We start from the raw sequence: 26521 nt of genomic DNA on the forward strand, positions 1-26521 counted from the left end.
TGTTGATTTTCTAAGTAGTACTTTCATATTGTTCCGTGACCTTTTCGGTTTCTTTTGCACCTCGACTGAGTAAAAAAAGGTTGGAACTTATCGTTGGTATGCAACTAGCATTGACTGTATCAATATAACATTCTAGCACTTGACCTTTACTGTGTGTCTCTGCGTCGACGCGAGCTGCTCTGTAATAAATTCACACCATTATCCCAAGACTTCACAGGTTTCTATGTTTTAAGAGTTTTATGCAGTAGGCAGTCAGTTACATGGAAGAAACCTTTTGTGAAAATCTGATTATCAACAGTTTGCGATATCTATACTTTACCTCTGTTAGCACAATTGGGATTTCCTGGGCAGTCAGGAATGTGGCATCCATCGCCGGTCCATCCATTCTTGCAGATACAGGTGTGTGTGGCACTGTTGCATTCTCCGTGTCCAGTGCAATCTCGCCCAATTCCTGGACATCCAGGATTTTCACAGTACGTCCCACGCCATCCCACGTCACACTGGCACGAGTCATTGACTACCTTACCATGTTCTGAGCATTCACTATTGCATCCAACACCTACCCATCCGGGCTCGCAAACGCAGTTACCGCTGTCCATTGGAATTTGTTCACCGTGGGTGCAAGGATCGTTACAAGCCGGACCCATCCAACCCTTACTACAGTTTTGACACTTTGGGGGATCAACTGACGCGTTACATATTCCTCGCTGGAAGCAGTCAGGTAAGCCTGGACAGTCGGGAATTTCGCAGCCTTGGCCAGCCCAGCCTTCGTTACAGGTGCATACGTGAATTGCTGAGTTACACACCCCGTGGCCTGTACAGTCAGAGCCTTCGCCAGGACAACCAGGATTATCACACAGATCCCCTCGCCATCCCACGTCACAGACGCATTTGTCATTCACTACCTTGCCGTGTTCTGAACACTCGCTGTCGCAACCAACACCTTAGAAATGAAAATGGAAATGAAACTTATTAACAAAGGGAATATTGCTTAATTATTTTAAAGCTTGCCGTTTTCGGTACTTAGTAAAAAAATTTTGGCCAACAAAGAAGACAAAGATAAGAGACTTTTATCTTATCCTTCCTTGAGTGATGTATGTCAGAGATAATAGTGATACAAAGCACTTTTTCCCTTCGACACCATTTGAAAAAGATAAACACTGAAAGTCGTTTTCATATTTTCTCTCTTACCTGAGTACCCAGACCAACACTGGCATTGTCCGCTGTCCATAGGCACCTGTTCACCAAACTTACACGGGTCTGCACATGCTGGTCCCATCCAGCCTTGACTGCAGTTTTGACATAGAGGAGGATCCAAAGAAGCGTTACAGTAGCCACGGTTGTAGCAATCTGGCGCGCCAGGACAGTCGGGGACGTCACATCCTGATCCAGACCAGCCAGGGTAGCATGTGCATACATGTGTAGCGCTGTTGCAGTCACCGTGACCTGTGCAGTCTTCTCCGATCCCAGGACAACCAGGGATTTGGCATAAGTCACCACGCCACCCTTGAATGGGATCGCAATCGCAAATACCCGACTGCGAGCATTTTCCCCGACCCATGCAGAGAGAGTCACAGCCTTTGCCGGCCCAGCAAGGATCACACTTACAGAATCCACTGTCCATAGGTTCTTGAGCTCCGTGGACGCAAGGATCATTACAAGCGGGCCCCATCCATCCAACAGAGCAGTTAACGCATTTTGGAATCGTTCCATTTATCGATGCACACGTACCTCGGTTATAACAATTCGGTTCACCTTGACAGTCAGGTTGGCTGCAATCCTCTCCGCTCCATCCTGGGTTACAGAAGCAAGTGAGTAGAGCGCTGTTACAAATGCCTTTTCCTGAACAATCATTTGGACATTTGGGTACTTCGCAATATTCACCCTTCCATTTGTTTTCACACGCACAAGTGCTGTTATTGCATGAGCCCTGGCCTGAGCACAATGAATGACAGTGTTTGCCGGTGTAGCACGGATTACACTTGCATTCTCTGCCAATACAAGTCCCATTCCCAGAACATTCATATCTGCAGTCATCACCAGTGTAACATGGGTCACATATACATTTCCCAGTTATGCTACAGCGTCCATTGCCGTGACAGTCACGCGTTGCGTTACAAGTATGCTCGCATCGATAACCAACATAGCCAGGATCACAGAGGCATCCGCCAGAAGCTGAACACTTCCCGTGTCCTAGACACGTGACTGGTGCATTACAATTATACGCACAGTTTACTCCATAGTATCCAGCATCGCACGTGCATTTTCGTTGTTGAGCCGAGAATGTTCCGTGTCCACTGCAATGATGACCATCTTGACATATTTTTCCAAGTCCTCCTGCACTGGGACTGCCTCCTCCAGATGCGCCGCCGGATACATCTCTGTTTCTTATGACGTCGCGCCTAATATGATCGGGGGAAAAGTGACGAAGGTGTCCGCCTCCTCCTCCGCCGCCGCCATAATAATACCTACGAGAACAGTGGACCGAGCAGCATTCAGATTTAGAGCTTCCAGATCCTCCCTTGACAGTGAGATGGCCGTGTCCTGCGGGAATAAGGCAGAAAATCAGAAAGTGAACAATGAGTCTATAATGGTAGTGGTGGTAATAGTTAGCGTATGTCATTGGACTGCCAAACAACTCCTCAGACCGAGACAGACAAGTATGTCCTTCAGGAAACACCACGAAGGGCAAAATTTTATAATGACATTCTTTTGATCACCTTCAAAATGCCTTGCAGCAACCCACATAGTTCCACCGCTCGCCCCCCCACCACCACTGTCTCCACTCTTTCCATCCGCCTTGATCCATCCATCAAGTTCCATCATTTTCTCCACACTAACATATATCACTCCTCCACCGGAAGCGTAACTCTTGCCTCCACCACTTCCAGCAAGTACAGCGGTACAAGGATGTTCGTAGGTGTTCCCTGAAAATAAAAGGAACAATTGGAAACACTTTCAAAGAGCTTTACCAAATTGTAAAAATGGGAAGTTTAGTGTTGATCATGAATCGTGAGTCAATGTGGGCCGGCGTTTAACAATCGTATTCTGAATTTAACTAAACGCACTGTCGAAAATTGTTTATATTGAACGGAATCGAAAATAGAATTTAGCGCGCTTTGGGAAAAGAATTATTTACTTAAATCAACCAGTTTAAAATTTAACCATTTATTTGCACCTGAAGAACAACAAGAAAAACAAGGAGAAATGTTTGTATCTTAATCTTATCGTTAACGGTTCAGATTTTTGATGATAAACATTCAAACCTTTTTCCGGAGCTAGATTGCATGGTTTTTCTCTTAGCCGTTCGACTCCACGACCAAGGAGATAAAAAAGGCTGATAGCGCTATTTACCGATAACCACTACCTACAATTGCATATAAATAACCCTTTTCTCCAATGAAAAGAACTTAACGAAGTAATTAGGGATATCTATCTGTTATTTAACAACAGGGCCAAGTATTTACTGCTTTGCCCTCCATAAAATGGAAAAGCTATTAAGAATTATTATCTAATCATCTAGGGATACGCAAATCAAAGAGTTGTTGAAACCAACCGACAGCAGATGAAAAATGCCAAAAAGCGTTTGAACTTAGTTACCTCTACCACTGGTGGAACAGCTGGAACAACCAGTCCAGTAGCCGTAACCTCCACGTCCACCGTGACCGGCTCCAGCTTGGCCAGAACAAGATGACGTGCTTCCTGGTCCCTGCTGGTTAGGCCAACCAAGTCCTGTCCCATCAGTTGACGCGTCAAACTCAATGCTGAAGTACTCTGCGTATATATTCACGGCATCAGCTTTTATTGAACCAGTGTAATCCAGGGCGGTGTGAAGAACATGAAGATGTACTGCTCTTGCTGAGACGTTCTGGGTTGAGCTTTGAACCTTAAAAGAGCCCCCAAGAGACACCTGGAGTCTCTTAAACCAATAATGCCCGACGTATGGTGTGGTGAATGGAGTATTGCACGCCACACATCCAGATGAGCCCTTCTCTGATACAAGCGCTTGCACGTTCGAAGACACTCTTAACTCTTCTATACCGTGGATTTCACCGTTAACAGTCAAACCTGGTGAGGCAACTCCACGAAGGGTTGTTCGAACAGGAAACAAAATCTCTCCTCCCGTGTCTACCCGATAGTTGACAGGGGCCTCAGTGCGAAGGCTGTGATTTTCCACGTATATCCGGGTATTTGGTAACGCAATCAACATGCCTGTCTTGTCACCTGTGACTTTACTGGCGTACAGTTCTACGACTTTTCCAGAGACCTTGTAAGAAAATGGAGATTGAAAAATAATCATTACTGCTTTCTAAGGTACATCGAATAAATACAACACAGTGACTGAATAAAACTATGGATCCCCTAAAGTGTTAGTTTTAATAGCCACATTTTCAGCTCTTTGTTACCTCTTTAATGTTTAATGCTCCTTGTTTCACTAAGTGGATTCTGTCAAATACGTACACCAGAGGGTCTGTTTCCTCTAAGGTAACCGGCAACAGTGTATTTCTGTTGTTGTTATCAACCTGTATCATGCGGAAAGGTTCCTCACCAACAGTCACATTCACAAACACTGTCCCAGGGCTGCCATGGTAACTACTACTGCGACCACTAGTGCCTCCAAGAGCAGTTAATTTCCCACCGAAGATAAAGCGTTCAATAAGATGAACAGCGATTCGGCCTCCAGCACCAGCTCCTTCGTAGCTTGGACCTGGAAGAATATGATTGTAAACTTATTTCATTGTCTGGGGTTTTATGCCGATCTTAGCCCCCAAATACGCCCTTTTGCACGGAGTTAAAAGGTGGAAAGCGACTTTTGGGGGCAGAGTTATAAAGAATTGAAATGTTTGATAGAATTTGGTAGTAAATCAATTGTCTCTTTCCTTGTTGTTCAAAGCCCATTTTGTGCTTTATTCACGGCTATGTGCTTTTAAGTCCCGCACTTGACAGTTGAACGCCATATGTCCAATTCCGCCATTCGTTATCATAAAAAGTGTATTCGCATCCAGCACAAACATTTTAGTCTTTAGCTTTGCGTTTGTTAAGTTATGTTTTACGTTACCATTACTAACGAGGTTTCCTTAGACAGCCACTAGGCTGTTAAGTAAGACTTAAGAGCCGCTAAGTTTTACTTAACCAAAAATGCGTGTGTTAAGGCCTAAGTAAAATTCCAAGTAACTTGACTTTGCATCTCATTTAAGTAGGAAAGTTAAAACGATTCAAGAAAGTTTCAAGTGACTTGAAAACCATCTTTAAGACCGACTTAGAGAACTTGCGGTTTCTAAGCTTTGAGAAAGGCGAAGCATGTCAATCAATCTTAATTATCTTGCGTGGGAAAATAGGCTTAAGTAAACCTGAAGTAAGCCTTTTACTTGAAGAATTTAAAATTTACTTGTCTTGAAATATTTCTCAGCTTATTAAGGCTCTAGTGTAAAGACTACCAGTATCTTAATTTCCCGCATGCAAAAAATATATACCTGTTAAGTAAACGTAATGTAAACGTAATGCTATCATTTCATAACAAACCTCCGTGACATTCTATGGTTCCATAGCCTTTAAGGAACAAACTTTTTACGATAATTGCCCCACCGCTACCTCCACCAGAGGAACTTGAAGATGACCCGACGCCATTGGCTCTGATCATTCCTTCTACGATCACATGACTTCCCGTTGCAATGTAAACCCACCCACCACCAGCGCCGTAGCCGCCGCCACTTCCGGGTTTATCTGGCCAGTAAACAGAGCCATATTGCGTTCCTGAGGGTGCTCTTCCGCCCGGGGAGGCGTGGCTTCCACCTGTATTTCCGGAGCCAGACCCAGGTCCATTTCCAGCCGTATAACCAGCCCCTGTCGAGTCTATCAATCCTCCACTTTCGACAATGATATAGTCGCCCTTCATGGTCACGTAATTAGTAGCAAGATTGAGTTGACCGCCTGGCGAAATGCAAAAGAAGTAAATTTAAAAGAAAATCTCACTGATACTGGAGTTCCTTTAGTGGTACAGGCTCTTTGTTTTTCACACATGAGTGAAGAGCGGTTTGGTCTTCAAAAGTGGGATCTTAGGAATATTCATTGCCAAATGTTGAACCATCACTTTTTCAGTTTTCTGTTGCCCACTGTTTTGATGTATGAAAAGTAGGACAGTTGTAAGCCTGTGAACTTCTGTCTTCATAAACGTGAGTCTAGAATTATTTTGAATTTCGAAAAAACGACCTTTTCCGTTTGTTTGTTTGTCGCTCTAAATTGGGTCCCTTTTTATGCTGAATCATATGTGAGCCGATTCCCTTTAACTTATAATAGCAACACCACAGAAAATCTGACACCCCTATAGATACTGTAATCTTGATTTAAGTTGTCCTCGCTACAAGAGAAGAACGGAAGCTGGCGTGACGTTCACTTTTAGAGTAGTCTCCTGCGCAGCCGCCCGGGCCGGAGTCATGCAACGCTCCTCGCCCCTGCGTGGAGGCGGGCAGCATTGCGTGACTCCGGTCCGAGTGGCTGCGAAGGAACCTACTGTTAGAGCTATCCAGGAATAAAACAAGGGTTATGTTGACCTAAAACGTAGTCCAAGTACAAAGTTAACAATCATACATTATTAATTAGTTTTATTAATGCTTATTTACTGTGGTTTTAAATATTATTGAAATTAGATTCGCTGCTGTATGCAGTGTGTTTATTGAAACAAGCGAAAGATCAGTAACTTTTGGTAAAGAGAGAATAAATACAAATTTAATTTTAACCGTCGAGGAATCTCCTTAGTTTGGCTACGAAATACAATTAACCATGTGTGCATGTTCCATGCTTGTGCCCACGTAAACATTTGCAATATTTAAATACTAAAACGCTCCTTGACTAACGACAAGTAAACTTCAATCTCTAATTCAAGATACATAGATTAATTTAAGTTGACTACTAAAAGGCGATCAGACAATGATTTCAAGCACTGTGAAAACATTCTTGGCGAAAGAGTAACCTTAAAACTGTTTTTACTAAATCTCTCTTATATAACGACCGAGTACCTCTTTGGAAAGTAATTTCTATGTGCTGAGCTCTTCTTATTTAATGAAATTCTATCCTTACGTGACGTGACCAATTGTTGTCGCCGAAAGGATAGGAGTTTGGACCAAATGTTATAGATAGAGAACAGGTGTGGCGCCACAAAAAGGAAAATCATTGACAGCAATAAAGAAGACGTATGAATAGAACACAAAAGTAGATACCTTTCTTGACTGTAATGTCAGCAATATCAAGCACAGCCCTGATGGGTGTCATTTTGACTCTGACCACGCCTACGTTGTTAATGATCAGCATCGGGACAGTAATAAGCCCAGGGGTGAATGGATCAAACGGATTATCAGCCAGCCATTCGGCCTCTTCCGGTAACTTGGCCGTATGCGCTGTTCCACCAAACTCTACCAGGCCATTTCTCTCAAGCACTAGATTCTCAACACCGGTCATTCGGCCGTCGATAGTGGACGTCTCACCCCGCAAGACTACTTCTGTTGGAAACACGATCTCGGCGTATTCCTCCACGTGAAAGCCACACGGAGCGTCCATGTACGTGTGGGTAGACTCCACTACAAACACAAACAAACGCTGTCGTGCCATCAACTTGACGATGCCTGTTTTATCTCCGGTGACTTCATGAGCGATGACGGTCACGTTTCGCGCTTTTTCCGGATGGTAGAAGATAACCGTAGAATGACCTACAACAAAATGTATACAGAGAAGTTACATGAACTAGAACGGTCACGGAAATCTCCCAAAGCTGCTGGACTGAACAATTATTCAAATTATTGATTGTCACATGTTCACAACAGGGTGAGCCAGCACTACAAGTTAGCAACAGTTCAGCAGCTAGCAACAGTTCAAGTTTTCCTGGCCCCCGGATCAAGAGTCGACATTTCTGTCCGCTGAATTTATATCTACCCTATAGACCACCAGCGGGCACCATAATTGACTCCTGTAAGTAGATGCAATCCTTGACAAAAATTTTTCCATTAAATATGTCTGTTAAATGTTATAAACGCTTTTCTGAGAGTAAGACCACCCTGCAATCTAGATTATTATTATTATTATTATTATTATTATTATTAAAAAAAGCGTGACAGTCGATGAGGAAACCGTGAGTCATGATGAAATCTAAGGTGCATTAAATAACGCAGTGCAAACAATGAACTCCACTCCACAACTACATTTAAACCGTGTTTAATAGTTAGTTTTTACGTTGGAGTTTTTACCGCAGACGAAACTTATTATTATTGAAAGCAATATTTCTCAATAAACAGTAACGAGAGGTCTAAAGCTTAGGCTTGGACAGAAAACTGGCAAAACGTATGTGAAATAGAGGCTTTACATGATGTTTAAACAATTGATTTATTCGATAAAATAAATCAACATGCTCTACCTTCAACTTGCATTTCGTCGAATTCGTAAAACACCGTTTGATTCTCCATGATGACTGTTGGAGTTGCTACATCGTTGTTTTCGTTGTCCACCTTGACTTTGGCGTGTTCGGGTCTAAATGAAGTTAAGTTCGCCTCTGGGTTGTACTTGAGTTCACGGTACTGTGGTCCGCGGCGACTCTCGTACTTGTAAACTGTACCTGCTGCGCCTACGTTGCCAGAGTTACCAGTAACTATGCCACCAACGGAGCGGAATTTACCTAAAAGAAGGACGTTAACGCGCATAACAACGTTTAGGCGATAAATATTGCGATTAAATAGCGGAAAGTATCTAATTTCTCGATGTTGCTTGTGTGAAATACTTCTCTTTTTGTAATTGTTTTATCCTTAGGGCAAAATGTGTATTGAAAAACGAACAAAAATTTTGTAAAAAAAATTTTTGAACATCCGAGTAAACGACCCTTCTACGGGTCGGGAATACTTTGGAAAGATGGATGAGGGGTTTCTGGAAATCAACAAAAAGGAACTAATGAGCCATCAACGGTACAGTTCCCTCGAAAAACGGAAAGCGGTCAAATAGAAGACAAAAGCACAAAAATGGAACTACCACGAAACTGAAAAAATAAGCAAGCTACAAGTATCCAATGAGAAATTACACAGAATTAATTACCCGTCTCAGAAACTAAGAAAGGTATCTATAAACGTTTGTGCTTACCGCCAAAGTTATTCTGAAAGTCAACATGCACTCCAATCCTACCACCAGCGCCTGCCCCGCCACTGCTTTGAGAGTTGCCACCATTGACGTTAATCTCGCCATGTCCAGTCATGTTGAGTGTCTCTATGAGTACACTACCCCCGCTACCTCCCCCACCGGTACCACTTCCGCTGTTTCCTTTGGATGTAATGAGCCCGTCCAGGTGAAGATGTTTACCGATCTGCCACCACAAGGATCCACCACCTTAAACACCAGTAAAATGACACATGATAGGTCAAGAAGGTCAAGAAACACTTCGAAAATTGCAAGGACGCTTCACCTAATAAAACTATAAGGTATAGCAAGAAAACTGGGGAATGTCATAAATGGCAGAGCATTATCTCTTGGTGGTCCTTAAGTCTAGATCAAGAGCTACGTACGTTTACATTTTTGGTGGCAACTTATGTTAACGCACAGAGTCTCCAAAAGACACTCTAGTTTTTTTATTTTCGGGAGAGACGCCATGCCTTCGGGAGGATTTTGTTATTTTTGCCAAATAAAAATATCAGAACGGATGCCATATGCATAAGTTTGCTGGACAAAATCTTATTTTGGGGGAGAAAAGATTGTGATCTCAAGGAATATTGGGCGCATGTCCTTAAAAATTCAGTGAAATAAAAAGATCCTGAACAACTGCCTGTTCCTGTGTAACTGAATGTGAGTTAAAAAAGGTTAGCATGATGCTATAGTCCTATCAGAACGTTTCTCGGTTTTAGAAATCAAGAATATACACAGGCGTCCCAAGCTAACGTGGGACTCGAGCGAGTCGGTATAGTGTTACCGTTGTATGAGAAATAAAATACTGAGGTTGCGAACGATAAATATCGACATTTTTTACCTTTTGATCAACAAACTAAATAAAGAAGATTTATCTTTGATGTATGTCCGTGTGTTTCGCTGGGAATTCATCGATTCTGTCCACTTTTTGGTCCTATTGCGTCACCCCCCTCCCCCTGTAAGACTATGACTTACAGGAGTTACAGAGGCCAAAGATAATTCTTCTTTACTTAGTTTATTGATCAAAAGGTAAAATATATCGATAGTTATCGTTCGCAAACCTCAGAATTTTATTTCTCATACAACGTCTCAACCAGCGCTTGTAACACGATACGGTCTCGCTCGCGTCAATAGAAATTACATTCCAACCTCGTAACGTGAGCTTGGGATGCCTGTGGATTTTACAGCTATTTCAATTAACGTTGTCGCAATGACTACTTAACTATTGTAAATAGGGTTTTTTTTTAAAAAAAAAAATTGCTTATCTCCGCCATGACGCAACTTTTCTGTCTTTATTACAAAAGTAAATGTTTGTGAATTTTTATACCGTCTCGTGGCTCTGATAACCGCAAAATTATGATCGAAGTACAAAGATTTTCAGTTACCCACATGACCTTGCTTTTGTGTTGCCTGCGCTTGAGGCCCTTGAATGCAACAACTTTCATTGCAATAGCTGTTCATTTTCTTTGGTGTAGGTTTTTACGACATTTACATGACTACATGTAAAAACATTTAGAGCTCACCCGCGCCTCCACTTCCAGTTCCCTGTCCTCCACCGCTACCAGCGGAAAGTGGTTTATAAACAGAGCCATATGCGCTACCACCACGGTGGTTATTGTACGATATGCCCCCTTCACCACCGAAGCCGGCGCCAGATCCTTTGTTATCTGAAGAGGTTGAGCCTGCGCCAGGACCAGTAGCAGCCTGGTGCCCAGCGCCATCAAGTGTCACGGTACCTTTCGTTTCTAATTCAGCGAAGGCAGAGTGAAATATCCCATGATTTATCTTGACCATTCCTTTGTGGAGAATCTCAAACACAGATGAAGTAACTGAAACTAAAACCTCGCGTACTCTTACCAGGTCCAAAATGCCACCCTGCTTGATAATGACATGTGCGTAGGAACAGTTGCCAGGTTCTGTGATATCAACGTAGGTGCGGTTTTCCGTTATGGCTGTTTGTGCTGTTGATGCTATCTTCAGGGTTGCTCCGCCCTCAAGGAAAAGAAAGTGCACACCAGTCATCAATCCAAGTAGTTCGGATCGGACGCCGTGTACATGAAACTCAGCTGGAAGAATGATCTCTGCTCCTTTATCGATGTGGTAGCTGCACGGCGCTTCTGTTCTGTTAGTTTCAGACTCCAAAACTTCAACGTATATTGTCTGATTCACTCGTAAATGAAACTGTCCAGTTTTGTCTCCAATAAACTTATGAGCTATTACTGTAACGTTTGTCTCGTTTGGATGATAAACGATAAGTCTTGAATAGCCAGTTAACTCCACCTATATAACGAGAAAAAATGTTGGATATGAACACCGGGATACGTAGGGATTCTTGAAAAGAAAAAAAATTATAACTTTTTTCTATTTGAAACTTATTTCTAATCGCTTATCACTCATCTTGACTTGAGTGACAGCTCATAATAATACGGATTATCTCATATGAACGTCTTTCATTACGTTTCAAAACAAGGCAAGAGGTACACAAACGTATTACTAAAACTTGTACCTCATCAAACTCGTAATCTGTTGTCCCCTCCTCCATCAAAACAGTAGCGTCTGGAACATCTCTTCCTTCGTTGTCCACGTGTATGTACGTGTGGTCCACAGCTAGGAAAGTAGTGTTCGTTTCTTTGCTGTACTTTAGTATGCGGTACTCCAGAGGACGGAAGTTCTCCTCTTTGTAAATTGTCCCCGCAGGGGCACTATAGTCGTCACTACCTGGGTTAATCCCACCACGATCAGTAAATTTCCCCCCGTATGAATACCTCCATCGGCAATGTATACCAACTCGCCCCCCAGATCCTCCACCTCCTTGGCTGTTAGCGTCTCCTCCGATTACAGAGATCTCTCCGTGCCCAGTCATATTTGTTGTCTTTATTAGAATGCTGCCACCACTGCCACCTCCTGCATGGCTTCCTACGCCATTTCCACCTCTGGCTGAAAGAAGACCATTTAACTCGAGGCGCTTTCCAACTTCCCATAGAAGCTGCCCTCCTCCGGTTCCTCCCGTCCCACCACCATTTCCCCCTCCGCTACCAAGCACCAGTGGTCGATAAACGGACCCGTAGGCAGGGCCTCCTTCGCGGGCTCCTCTTCCACCATGTCCAGCGCCACGCCCTACTTGATAAGACAAACTAAAGCTGCTTCCTGCACCAGGGCCTATTTCAGCGGGATGGCCTCCTACATCCAGGTTAAAATGGCCTTGACTGTCCAGCCAAGCAAACGATGACAACACCTTACCATGATTCATACTTATTTTTCCTTGATATTTGATTTTTAGAATATCGCAGTTTATTCTCAAGAATCCGGTGTTTTTACGGAACTCAATATCACCACCTTTCTTTACCACAACGACAGCAAATGAGATATTTCCTGGTTGTGATACTGCAATGTACTCATTGTTCTCTATTAGCGCTGTCTGACTGGTTGAATAAAAATCTGCTTCAGCACCGTATGAGACCAGTAAATCCCGCACACCAACTATCATACCCTCAAATACTGACCGAGTGCCGTGCATGTTAAACGCAGATGGTAAAATAATCTCTGCACCAACATCGATCCTATAACTACAAGGCGCTTCCGTTTTGTTTGTTTCCGACTCTATATACTCCACAAATATTTTCTGATCTCTGCGAATGTGAAACTGTCCGCTCTTATCACCAATAAACTTGTGAACTACTGCAGTAACATTGACATCTCCTGGGTGGTATAGCACAAGACGTGAATAACCAGTTAATTCCATTTCGTCAAACTCGTAGTAGGTAGTGTTTTCTTCCATCAGTACAGTCGCTCCCGGAACATCGAAGCCATCGTTGTCGATGTGCACATAAGTGTGATCGACAGCTAACATGGTGGTGTTAGTTTCCTTCATATATTTCAGATGACGGTATTCAAGAGGCCTAAAGTTTTCTTCTTTATACACTGTACCTGCTGGGCCGCCATTTTGACCTCGCTGTCCACCGTGGTCGGTAAACTTTCCGCCATATCTATATCGCCAACGACAGTGGATTCCAACTCGCCCTCCGGATCCTCCGCTACCTGAACCAGTTCCCGAACCTCCGGTTACGGAGATTTCTCCGTGACCAGTCATGTTAGTAGTAGTAATCAAAATACTACCACCACTTGCTCCCCCAGCATTTGATCCTTTACCATCAGTTCCTTTAGAGGACAAAAGTCCGTTTAATTGAATTCTCTGGCCAACAGTCCAGAAGATCGAACCCCCTCCAGACCCACCGACGCCTTGACCATTACCTCCGCCGCTACCAAACATCCGTGGGTTATACACTGAGTCGTATGGGATACCACCTTCTCCATGATTTGTTTTCCCTCCTTCTCCACCATGCCCAGCGCCGGAACCCACATTGTTCCGTGTCCTTCCATGACCTACCCCTTCTTCCGGGCCATAGCCTGTGCCATCTAACGTCAAAATTCCTTCACTTTCAATCCACCCAAACGCCGAGAAAATGTAACCGTGATTCATGGTCATTAATCCCTCGTACTTGATCCTGAACTCAGAGCATCGTAAACTTAGCGTGTAGTTGAGAATACGACTGAAAGTCAATTTGGAGTTTCTTTCAACAGTGACTGTAGCAAATGAAAAGTTCCCTTTCTCGTCTATCTCAACATAGCGGCGATTCTCGACTCTAGCAGTCTCGGCGGTGGACGAGAACTCAACAGAACCACGACTTGCAATTATCAAGTTTTCTACTCCAGTGATGCGACCCTCGATAATGCTTCTAGTTCCGTAAATGTTAACTACAGCCGGAAACACAACTTCAGCTCCCTCGTCAATCTTGTAACTGCAAGGTGCTGTTGTCTCGTTGGTTTCAGATTCGACGACCTCTACGTATATTGTTTGGTTCACTCTCACATGAAACCTACCCGTGCCGTCTCCAAGGAAACGATGGATAATAACAGTGACATTAGGACTTCCTGGAGGGTGTCTTACTTGCAGGTTAGCGTGTCTAGTCAAGAAAAGTTCATCCAGTTCATAGAACAAGTGCTCACTCTCCAGCAACATCGAAGACATGTCTGTTTTACGATCTTCATTGTCAACTTGCATGTACTTGTGAGTGGCAGTAACGTACGTCTTATTTGCGCTTTTGTCGTACTTCAAATCAGCATATTGTGGTCCACGTGCAGTTTCCTCGACATAAACTGTGCCAGCAGCAGCGTAGATTTTCCCACCTCCTCCATAAGCCTTGAAAACACCGGCATACTTATGCCTGAAGCGAACATGAGCAGAAATACGACCACCAGAGCCTCCAGAACCACTCGGACCGGCACCGTCTCCTCCCATGACATTAATTTCTCCATAACCAGTGAAGTTCGTCGTCTCAATAAGAATGCTTCCTCCACTACCCCCTCCAGCATTAGTTCCAGAACCACTTCTACCTCGTAATGTAACAAGTCCATCCAGTTCTATTTCTTGTCCGATTCTCCAATGAAGCATCCCACCGCCAGATCCACCCTTACCCTGCCCATTACCACCACCGCTGCCAAAATGAACAGGGCGGTATATGGAGCCGTATGGTTCCCCTCCAAGTTGCCCAGCCTGATAAACACCACCTTCGCCACCATGGCCCGCGCCAGAGCCGACCAAGTTCTTTGTATTACCAGCTCCAAGGCCCACTTCGGCCGGATGACCAGTATAGTCCAACACAAGTTTGCCTTCGCTTTCGACCCAAGCCCATGAGGAGTCAATCTCACCGTGATTGATGTTGACCAATGCATGATATTTAAGTCTGAAAATAGCTGCAGTGAAAATAAGCGTGTTGTTTATACGTGAAAATTCCAAGCGTGAGCCTTTTTGGACATACACCTCAGCGAAGGTTATGTTGCCAGGCGAAGTAAGGAATCGAAATTCTCTGTTTTCCTTAATACCTGCCAAAGAAAATAAAGAAATATATTAATAATGTAACATTAATTCGCTTAAAGCAATATCTTTAAAAGAAGCGTACTCGGACCAATAAATATATATCCTGTTATGGACAGTATGCATTAAAAACAAAAGAAACAAAACAATGAATTGAAAGATATAACATAGCCCTTAGGAGATACGAAACTTCTTCTTAGAGTGAAACATTTTTAAACAGGAGAACAGAAAGTTCACATAAACACCAATAAAACACCAAACCGTTTCACTATAATATGTTTTTGCTGTGAAGGGCATGATTTGTTATGTAACTTTATCAACGGTGATCCTTTCACATGTGGCGATATCATGTTTTAGCGCGAACCCTCAGAGGGTATTTTATTGGTGTTCATGTGATGAGGCTCCTAAGGCCAAACGAATTTCAGAGAACTATTAATGAAATTGAACATAACAAGTTTTAAACAAATCAAAATTGCAAGGGGAAAAGAAGTGGCAAAAGGATGCATTAATTTGGTTGTTTAGTTCATAGGTAACTGATTGATTGATTGACAGACACACCTGTCTGGGTCGTGGAAGCAAAAACTACATCGGCACCTTCAGCAACAACAAGGCGATGAACACCAACAACTAGACCTTCAAAGGTACATCTGGTGCCCAGCAGGGTTAAGCTGGATGGGTAGACTATTTCAGCACCTTGGTCTATCTTGTAACTCACTGAAGCAACGCTGTAACCTGTTAAAAGTGAAAAAGAAGAAAAGTTTATCGTCTTCTTGAGATGTCCGCTCCTAAGAAGTTTGTGTCTCTTAACACAAGCTACTGTAATGAGCCATTTTTCTCTGAACAGGACCCAAACGTGTTCTTCTCGCATGAGCGACGGCCAAGTCCATCCGAAGTTTAAGAAAAAACTTTGCCATCCGCAAACTGTTCAAGAGCGAAAAGGCTAAGGTACCTCGAATTTACCATGTATGTACATTAACAGCAGAAATAAATTGTGACTCGAATTAAAATCGATGAACCTCCTTTACCTTTCTTAGATTCTACAACTTGAACAAACATCTTCTGTCCGGGTCGAAGGTGAACAAGGCCTGTCCGGTCTCCGGTAAAGTTGTGCACAACCAAAGTTGAATTGCTCCCATGAATATGAAGCACACCATGGTTTCTCATCTCCAATTCATCCACCTCGTAGTAGGAGCTGTTTTCATTGATAATAATTGTCGTTATATCAGGATTGCGGTTGATATTGTCAATTGTAAGTTTTGTGAAACCCACGCCAAACACTGTGTGGTTAGCTTCATTGATGAGCACTGGTCGATGAGTCAGGCCCTGATTGGTATCAGTGTAGTACACAGTGCCTGCCGCTCCAGCCTTGAAACCTGGTAAGACACATGAAGAAAGTTTCTGGCTGTGACTATGCGAGAGGCCTTAAAAATCTGTAGTCTGTTAAATATGTAAATAATTTTCTAAAGACATAAAACGGTAAAAACGAACGATAAAATCCGACGTTTCGGAGTAGTCATTTTTCCTTTATCAAGGAAAAATGTTTTTGATCATGCAAATTACAGCATTTAAAGCGATGTGGCGCGAAAATTAACATAACAGGGTGCGAAGATTATGAAAATACTTTTGCACGAATAGAGTCTGATTGCATGTTGAGATTTGGCTTTAAGGTTCTTATTTTTTATGAAAAGCATTTCCTACACTAAACAATTAAATTTGTTCCTGCATTTCTTAAGCACTTCGAAACGTTTCAGCAGGTCCTGAGGGATCGTCCCGTGCACGTTCTTGTAATGTTTGGCAATGATAAAACCCTTGGACTTTGCACAAAAGTCAGGCTTTAGTAATAAACTACCTACAACCTATTCATTACGCCAACACTAACATAAAACAGTCTCACCAATCAATAAATTTAATCTATACGAACCTAAACCACCATAAGCTGTGTATAGTCCAGAGTACTCTCGTAACCAAGCAACATGCACTGCAATGCGTCCCCCTGAACCGCCGCCTCCGTTGCCATCGCCACTCCCACCATTTACAGTCAGTATTCCATGACCGGAAAATTGTACAGTTTTTACGAGTACACTTCCTCCACTGCCACCGCCACTGTTAGAAGTACCATTGGCTCCCTCGCTTTCAATGATACCGTCCAAATGAAGGAATAAGCCGATTGTAATCTGTGAAACAAGGAAGGTATGTCATTTTAGATGCAATTACTTTTTGACGCGTAGGTGAGTGAAAGTGTTGGATTGTGGCATCCGTGAAAAGTGAATAAATGACTTAAAGAAGCTGTAACTTAAGTGCCAACGAGGCAAGCTTGTGAACTTCTCAAGGAACATGTAGGTTTGTTTTTCAACCATCTGTACTGCGATTGTGTGTTCTTACCTACACAATTTTTGAGGCCCAGTGAAATTCTGGCGTCTCTAGTAGGAAAATTCACGCTCATCGTCTCTGTAATTAATCTGCTGCCTTGTCAGTCCTTTTCTATTCAAAAGGACGGACCCATTGGCAATTACCTGTTACCCTTAAAAAGATTCTTTCATTGAAATAAGCTGACTAGTCCAATAATGGAAAAACATGTTGGATGAAAAAGAGCCCACAGTTGATAAGCTAATGACAGAAAATAAACACCCAAAACAAACAAAAAAATTCCATAGCAATAATCTGAACTAAAACCTTCCCTTCTTTTACCTTAATTGTACTTCCTCCTGCTCCGCCATTACTTCCACCTCCTCCACTCCCAGGATGCAAAGGATACACATAGGAACCATACCCAGAACCCCCAGCGACTGTACTTCCTGGAGCACCCTGTCCTCCATGTCCGGCACCAGACCCCGTGCTACCATGAAAAAACCCAGGCGCAAGACCCTGTCCCGCTTTGGGTCCCTTTTTTGAGGTGGTAATCAGGGAACTTCCTTCGAGGTGTGCCTCATTTAAAGCCATGTGAACTGTATCTGCTGAAATGACAGCTTTCTGACGCATATATAGCGTGCTAACATCAAACTTCATGTGCTTAGCAAATCGCAATTGAGACGTGGCTTCCATAATGAAGATTCCAAATCCCAGTTGTCCCTCTACAGGCGTTTCAATATACTCTTTATTTTTCAGCAACGCGCTACTGATGTTTTCTCCAGCTACAAGAAATGAAATACATTATTTGTTAAAAGGGCTGTGTCCAATATATGTTCTTCAGTACAGCCAAGGTCTTGCTCCTATTCAGTATGGTGGAAATTACATTTAAATGAGCCAAATCATGGTCAGAAAGGTATGTCTTCTAGGTATCAAAATTAAAGTTACAAACAATAGACGCAATCTTTGTAAATGTGTAATAGCCTGAGCAGTTTGCGTTTTAATCTTCTTCAGTTTCCTCCATTTATGCGGGCTTTATCTGTTTGGTGTGTTTATCTGAACCTTCGTTCAATGTTTTAAGCGATTTTTCCTATCATTCTCTCAATTACATGGTGAGTTTTCATTGTCTGAATTTAGCTAGATCTAGTGGAACAGCTCTTTTAATTTCGTTGCATGTTTCAACTAATTCAAGGAAAGAAGTAAAATATTCTTGAGAAGTACGAATGTTATTGGAACTTGCTTTCTATAAAAAGATATATCACGCAAAGTAGGAACTATCCCCTGAACGAACGACTGGAAAGCAACTTAGCAACTTAGCAACTATAGTAGTATGATATACTCTGTGAATCATTCATATAGATTCTAAAGTAATTCAGCAGTTTGTCTCTCGAATCTGATGTACCATTTGGTTAATAACTTTGTTGTGTTCCTCACAAAGTCCAACGACTAAAGACCTCAATAAAAGGCATTTCCAACCATATTGTCACCGATTTGTGGTGTGTGTTCAAACAAGCGCTTGATAGCCTCCTTTTGGACATCGCGCACCATTATGTTTCGACACGAAAAATGCCTTAAAATAATAATAAAACCTACTGACAACATCCTTTTAAAAAACGTTTCGCGCATAGAAAGTTTGCTTTGTTTCGTCATTCCTTCGGAGGATCCTTTCTTACCTAAAAAGACTCGTCCCTCTGTCAGCGTCAGATTAGATACTCCAGTGATTCGCCCTTCGAGATCAAACGCCGGGTGTTTCTTTCCAGCAACATGAACATCCGAGACTAGCATTACTTCACCCGAATAATCTACCTTGAAATTCACTGGAGGGAAGGATCTACGTCTCGTGAACTCTTCATACTCGATAAAGAAGGTTTGGTTTTTCATGACGTGAAGGACAGATGAGCCATCTCCAAGAACAGTTACAACGGAGATGGATGGACGTTTGTTCAATCCTATGTCTGCAATCCTAAAAATAGCCTAAAAAATTCGAGAATGAATGGATATGATTAAATTATCTAGCCTCATAATCATCTGTTTAATTAAAATATTTTACCATCGTTTTACAATCAGTATCTTCCTGTTTCCATGAAATTACTTATTCATTTATTCTTTTAACATTGTCAAACACTAAAAGGCAACAAGCCACAATACAACGAACCAGCCCAAAAAAGGGGAAGGCCCCCAAAAGGGTAGTAAATCGTGTACTGGAACTGATTCAAGCATATCAAAACAGACATGTCTTAGCAATTGAACAATACGTAAGGAAGGGACGGGAAACGTCAAAAAGAGCGGATAAAGTATGTTTCGTCAGCGTCACAGAAGAGCAACACCTGTCAGTTGTTCTGAGCTGGTGCAATCACTTCAAAAAATATTTTAGCGCCTTTTTACGTCAGAGGGAAAATGGCAAACGGAAATGAAATTAGCCTTGACTAAACGATAATCTTCTCTTTCAACTTACGTCTCCCTGCAGCATCAATTCATCGAATCCATAATCTGCGCCATTTTCCTCTGTGGCATTCCTCTTTAACGTCTTAGGATTCATCTCGTCCAGAAGGAACACCTTAGGCGGGTTTGCATTCTGATTGTCAATGTACAATCGTCTGAATAAACTATCCCCTCTCACTTCCTCCACGTACACAGTTCCAGATCCACCGTGTTGTACCCCTGATGACACTCCACCCAAAGCATAAAATCCACCTCTATACTCATCTTTGATAGTCACGTGAACTGCAATCCGTCCTCCTGAGCCGCTTCCGCCGGTAGCAGAATTGTAGGTGTTACCACTCGCTCCGCGAGCAAATATAGAGCCATGGCCACGAAGGTAGCCTGTTGTGATCCAGACACTTCCACCACTTCCACCTCCACTTCCTTAAACATTAATAATGAATGACTGAACATTGCAAAGAAAGTGGAGTAAAAGTCCCAAAAACACAAGGATACATTTGTATTCGCAACCGAACAGTAAAATACAGTTTATAATATTTAAAACCCTTTTCAAAAGTCTCTACCCTGAGGTGAAAATCCACCCTTACTTACCAATGTCAACATTTTTGTCTTCATTTAGAAGTTATCTCATTAGTATGTGTAATCAAATGGTGACGAGTGAAATTAGGGAATAATTTCACGCGCGTTTTGTCCAAATCCTTATAATTTCCCGAGCCTTTAGGCGAGGGAAATTATTATGATTTGGACAAAACGCAGGTGAAATTATTCTCTAATTTCACTAGTATACCATTTGATCACCTATTAATATCATAGGTGACGAATTACGTTAGCAATCGAGGATTTTTGACTTGTTTATCCTGGATCGTATCGATCGATCGTGAACCCCACTGACTCCACTCTCTCAAACGTTTAGAGCTAAAATTTGGCTTAAGTTTTCAGAATTTTTCCACAACATACCTCTAAGAATCCTTCTTGATGTGCTCTTTCGTGTGTTCAGGTTTTCTAAAGCGTCTTTTTATGCCCCGACATCTTCATTCATGACATTTTAAAACTTCTTCGCCATCTTGAAACGGAGACGTACGGCAGGTTGCCATCGCAATTTGGTAATTTCACATGTGAAAATACAAATTAACGCTGAAATTTCGCGCCAAAATTAAGGAGTAATTCGTCACCTATGATATTAAGAGTCAAACGACCCCGGTTAACGGAATAACCGTACTTTACTTACCTGAATTTGCAGGAGCACTGTCAGCGTCCACGTTAACAATACCGTCCAAGCGGAAGGCATATCCAACCACGACACGAACTCGCCCCCCACCCCTGCTGCCAGCTACACCCCCATTACCACTTCCGCCTCTAGCGCCAGGAAGCACAGGTTCATAGACAGATCCCACTTCCTCGCCTCCGCTGACCTGGCCTCCGTCACCACCAGGAGTCCCGTGTCCCGCTCCGGATCCGCCCAAGAGAGAGTCCTGCCCTGATCCAGTGGTTTTGTTCAGGAATCCTCTCCCCGAGCAGTCGAGTCTTGCGTCCGGCTCCAGGTAAAAATCAGTGGCTTCAATTTCAAAGAATTCAGCTTTGAAGTAAGAATTGAATTTGATGTCCTGCATGAATAAAGTTTAATTAATAGATTTAAACGATCATCACCTATAGTAAGTTCCTCAGAAACTGGTCTGACAAATGATATTTGGTAATCACGCTATTAGAATTAAACCCAATTTCAAACTATTTTTGCTTATCAGCGAGAATAGTCACTCGAGCGTGTCAGTTATCTTAGAGGTAGTTCGAAAGGATTACTTTCTTTATTTACCACCTAGAAATATAACAAGACATAAGGATTGTTACGACCGTGTTACTTGACATGTCAAGCCATTAAGTCTCTTTTTAATTTTCACGTCTAGAATGTAATAATGCAACCTATCCTCTTCTTGTTACCATATATTTTTTCTTCTCTGTAGGACACCTTAAAGCGATTTGCCGCTGCCGGAACTTATCAAATGCCTCTGAATAGGGCTCAATTTCCGGCGGTTCAGGGCCAAAGGTAAAATTTGGATTGGTCAACTTCAACTCCCACACAGATCGGTCGATGGTACCTTGTGTCGTTCTGCAACTTGCGATGTTTAAGCTATTATGTTGAATTGGCAAGGGTTTTCCTTATTTGACTGATCGGAGAAAATATACAGATGAGTGCGTTTACCGTAAATGACCTAATGAACGCCGGGGGTGGGCTACTTAATTTAAGGGGTCCAAGCAGGAGCGTTTAGTAAATAGGAAGCGTTTAAAAGAAAGAGGCGTTTATTCTCATTACTGTAACAAGCTCAACAAAACTAATATGCTCTCGGTGAAAATATCAAGAGAGTATTAAAGTAGCGGAATATTCAGTCCACCCATAGATACGTTTAGGCCGTCTAGAGATTCATATCGCTCTTTCAAAACCCAACATCGATGTCAGAATCTTCGCTCAGGGTTGCAATGCCATAAAAAGTCTGTCCGTACTTTGAACTTCACATTGAACAAGATGAAATGCGTAAAGCCTCGTTAATCAAGCAAGAAACCGAATTAATAGAATGATTTTGCTCCCTGCTAATTCCTGGCATTTTGGAGTAATTCTCTTAGGGGGCGTCAATTAGACAAGGGGCGTTTATTAGATAAGAAGCACGTATATTTGGAAGTGGGCGTTTATTAGGTCATTTCCGGTATGTCTTTTGTTACGTTTCCAATACAAAGACCTCATTACACTTATATTTTATTGTTAACATTAATTAGCTTACTAGTTTGCTCTTGCTTGCCAAAAAATAATTAAATTGAGAATTGGACTGAGGCTGATTCAGACTCTAACGTTTAATTTCTTAGCAGTATACATACCAAAATACTGACAATAAAGCGTACTCCCATTGGTGGTGGATAATGTATAACAGTGCCACTGCCAAACTCCAGCGTTGAGAAACTGAATGTGCCATGATCATCAATAAACCTATATTTTCCTGCAGCGATTCCTGCAGTGTGAGCATAAAACCCAATCTTTATGGTACGTTCATAAGCCACATAAAAGTGTTGGACGTTGATCAGACGACCGTTCCATTCAAATGCTACGTCACCGCGGCCAACAATGTGCACAGACGTTGCCATGATGGCGTTGGAATCTCTGTCTAGTTTGAAGTTAGCATGCGTCCTTGTGATTGTGTAAACTGCATCTAAAAACTCCGCTTTGAGAGTCTGGTTAGCGTGCACGTGAATCAACCCAGTTCTGTCTCCCTCAACTTTGTGAACTGTCAAGTTCAAATGCCTGCCATCTGGTGCCAAGTGAAGAGCAGCCTTTTGAACAAGATGAACTTCGTCAAAAGCGTATGAAGTCAGACTTCCATTGAGGGTGACATAATGATCCCAGGTCCTCCCTTTGTTATCCAACCGAAGCTGTGTGTGCGAGTACTGATTTCGCGCATCTTTAAGATACACTGTGCCAGGTCCCCCTGCGTACAGAGTCAAGTCCTTGGACTTATCACCAGCTTCCCCTCCAACAGCAGTGTACTGACCCAGATACTTATTCTCTGTTGGTGTCTGAATGGCGATGCGACCTCCAGATCCACCACCCGAATTCAAACCATCCCCTGCACCGCCATTAGCAGTGATTGATCCGTGACCGCTAAAACGCCCGCATTTAATCCAGATGCTTCCTCCACTGCCACCTCCAGCATTCGCTCCGCTGTTTGCGTCCTGACCATTACAGTCTATGGTGCCATCCACGTAGAGGTTGTCACCGATGTCCATGTAGACCAGCCCACCACCTTTGCCGCCATCACTGCTACCACGGCATCCGGGAGTACCATAGAGTTCAGGTGTGAAAGGACTCCCACCAGAGGGAAGCTCGTTAACGCCAGCATGGCCTACAAAATAGAATGATAAAGTACTGACCATAATATTTGTGCAAAAAGTTATAATATTTTAGTTAAATTTGTTTTATTCAGATGTGCCAACTGTTGACAAGACAACAACAGTAGCATGAAGACAATTGCTACGGGTCCGTCCACTCCTTTTTCTCACACCATCGGGGTATAACTTCCATATATGTATCGAACAGTTCAATGCTTTTTGTTCTCTTTAAATTGACAAGGATGAACGATGAAGGAAATAAGGTCGTTAGTCACGGATAACATAATCCAACCAGTTGTTCTAAAAGACCTTGATTAATTGTCTGGCCGGGATTAAAGCCCGTGACCCTCCGCTCAGTAGACTGGCGCCCTTCCAACTAAGTCAACAGAGCGGCCACTGGTTCTGTGATACTGTTCAATAACATTAGAAACCCATTTAATTGCTTGTAGGGCAATAACGGAAGTACCTAAAGGACTCAAATGGGCCTGCAAAGAGAGCAACGAAAAGTTACACTGGTAAACTGGCAAAGTAGATTGTTGACGTGAAAAGCGATTTGACGGGTTAAAAGTTATTTTTTTTGGCACGAGTTTTTTTTTATAGTTGCCAATGTTGCGTGTTTTCTCTCCAACATTCCTACTCGGTTATTTAAGGGTCTGTTTCAAGAACAAAACCAATAAACTATGGTACACCAGATACGGAGCACTATTGAGTACACTAAAGTGAGTGACTAGCTATTATTACTTGTCCTCTTTAGTAGGTGCAAAAGTTCGGTGGGAAGAGTTTCGCATTTTTATCAACCTCACCTTTTCCTCCTTTACTGCCATAACTTCCACCGGAACCTCTGCACGAACTTGGCAAACTGTTAACGTCATAAGGACTGGGTCGATCTGTACCAGACGAGGTGATTCTACTTCCGGTTTCAAGAAGAAGGGATGTGATGCTGACACGGTACGTATCAGCGATAATAATGGATCCGTATTTCATATGTAGGAGACCAACTTCACACTGAATTCCTCGGTAGTCAGGGAAATATACCTGGGAACCATCTTGAATTTCAAACGTAGCTAAAACAAAAGTGCCAGGAGCAGCTACATCGAGGGTACCATTATGTAAATCGGCCGAATGAGCGTGTGAGTGGAATCTTGCTTTTAAGCGCTTGGTGATGAATAAGTGAGTGACATCTATCATTCTTCCATCAAGTGTAAACGACGATTCTCCCGGTAGTTGACCAGTTCCCTTCGCACCATCACCAATAACGTACAGCGATGCACCAAACACCATCTCAGCGTTATTGTCAACTCTTAGGTTCACTGCAGGTTTGGAAACGCTATGTTCGGTGTTAGAAGCCTCCAAATATATTGTCTGATTTGCGCGCGAATGAAGAAGCCCTGTTCGATCACCAAACAAGCGCGCCATTTTCAGAACCGTTCTCTCCTGTCGCAAAGCCATGTTAAGCCCTGCCCTTCGGAACAAATGTACTTCTGAAAAATCATGCGAAGTCATATTTGTTTCATCTATCGTAACGGGATCGTTAACTGAGCGCATCAAGTTGTCGATTCTGTAAAAAAGAAATGGCGTTAGCAAAAAAAAATGGCGACCAAGATAATGTAGTTTACAAAATAGCCTATAAATATGAGTTTTCTATAGATTATAAATTTTCTAGGCATTATTTCAGAAGCTTGTGCTGCTAGTCTCAAAGTATATATGACCTTTGTTAACCGTCGCGTGTTGTAAAAGGACAAACAGGAAAAAAATTTTTTTTTCGCTTTGAGTACTTGCTGGTTTTTATTAAATGTTTCAACATACCCAAGTCCTAAGTAACAAAACAGCAGCAAAACCAAACTGCGAAATGTACTGTTTTTTCTTTAACATTGCTTTTCTCTCTAAAGGTGCGGGTGACCATCACGCTGGGGTGCTTAAATGCGACATTTCATTTCACTGAGCTTACTTGTAGGTGCGACATACGCGAGGACGGTCACGTGACTACCAAATTTTTTCACATAGGTTTAAAGTTTCTATGGCAGTGGACGTTACGCGTGCTAGAGAGCACCGCAATGACCATGCATGTTTTGTATTGTAAAGAAAAAGACGTCAGGAATACTAAGATGCATGAAAAAGTTAATTAATTTTTGTTGGTTGTTTCGGCAAATATTAATCAATAAAAAGATAACTAATGCTGTTAACAGATTACTGATTCTCATTTATTCTCATTATACGGGTTCAAGAGATAAAAACAAACTATTTGTACAAAGTGAATTTAATCAGTTCTGACTCAAACCAACCTAAGCTGTGTAAACGGCCTCTTTGACCGAATGTCCCTCAAAAACACAGTGCCTGGTCCTCCATATGCCCCCGGGAGAGAGCTTCCGCCAAAGGCAAGATAGGTACCTCTGTAGGTATTTACGTTTGAATAGATTGCTATTCGCCCTCCTGAGCCTCCTCCAGCACTGGATCCACCCCCGTTACCACCATTAGTGTTAAGCTCTCCATATCCTTAAAAATCAAACAAAAAGTACATTGACTGTAGTAATTACTTATCTGTCACAAAAAATGCCAGTGAAGAACAAAGTACATTATATAACAACTTTAATTGACAACAGTTTTCGTTCTTCCACCCTCATAGTGTAGTTTTAAAAAATGACATCGGCGAAGTTTCTCACAAAATCGCACGTGCCAATGAGAAATATATTTAGTGCAATTGCGTTGTCTACATTCACACGGACAATAGCTTTCGAGGGTTCAGCGCGTACACATTTCAACATTTATAGCAAACAATTGCTTAGCTAAAGCGAATATTAAAGGATTTGTTGCCAAATCCATATGAAGAGATGTCGA

At 42.4% G+C, this 26521-nt stretch overlaps 1 protein-coding gene across 1 annotated transcript in view; it reads right to left on the reverse strand.

Annotated features, from left to right (window-relative positions):
• Nucleotides 1-26521, reverse strand: part of LOC140942301 (uncharacterized) — a 145947-nt gene that overhangs the window by 26876 nt on the left and 92550 nt on the right. Inside the window, exons 50-70 of the mRNA XM_073391256.1 lie at nt 25969-26179; nt 24490-25244; nt 22682-23700; nt 21045-21420; nt 19830-20239; nt 19048-19348; nt 17717-18159; nt 16950-17202; nt 16054-16401; nt 15587-15760; nt 11660-15036; nt 10677-11433; nt 9118-9360; nt 8405-8662; nt 7218-7703; nt 5524-5931; nt 4407-4708; nt 3601-4267; nt 2721-2927; nt 1192-2544; nt 320-943 (exon numbers count right to left, since the gene is read on the reverse strand). Of these exons, the coding sequence (XP_073247357.1) occupies nt 320-943; nt 1192-2544; nt 2721-2927; nt 3601-4267; nt 4407-4708; nt 5524-5931; nt 7218-7703; nt 8405-8662; nt 9118-9360; nt 10677-11433; nt 11660-15036; nt 15587-15760; nt 16054-16401; nt 16950-17202; nt 17717-18159; nt 19048-19348; nt 19830-20239; nt 21045-21420; nt 22682-23700; nt 24490-25244; nt 25969-26179 (12972 nt within the window). The remainder of the gene's footprint in view (nt 1-319; nt 944-1191; nt 2545-2720; nt 2928-3600; nt 4268-4406; nt 4709-5523; nt 5932-7217; nt 7704-8404; nt 8663-9117; nt 9361-10676; nt 11434-11659; nt 15037-15586; nt 15761-16053; nt 16402-16949; nt 17203-17716; nt 18160-19047; nt 19349-19829; nt 20240-21044; nt 21421-22681; nt 23701-24489; nt 25245-25968; nt 26180-26521) is intronic.

The sequence above is a fragment of the Porites lutea genome, chromosome 6 (genome assembly GCF_958299795.1).
Source record: "Porites lutea chromosome 6, jaPorLute2.1, whole genome shotgun sequence".
NCBI classification, from domain to species: Eukaryota; Metazoa; Cnidaria; class Anthozoa; order Scleractinia; family Poritidae; genus Porites; species Porites lutea.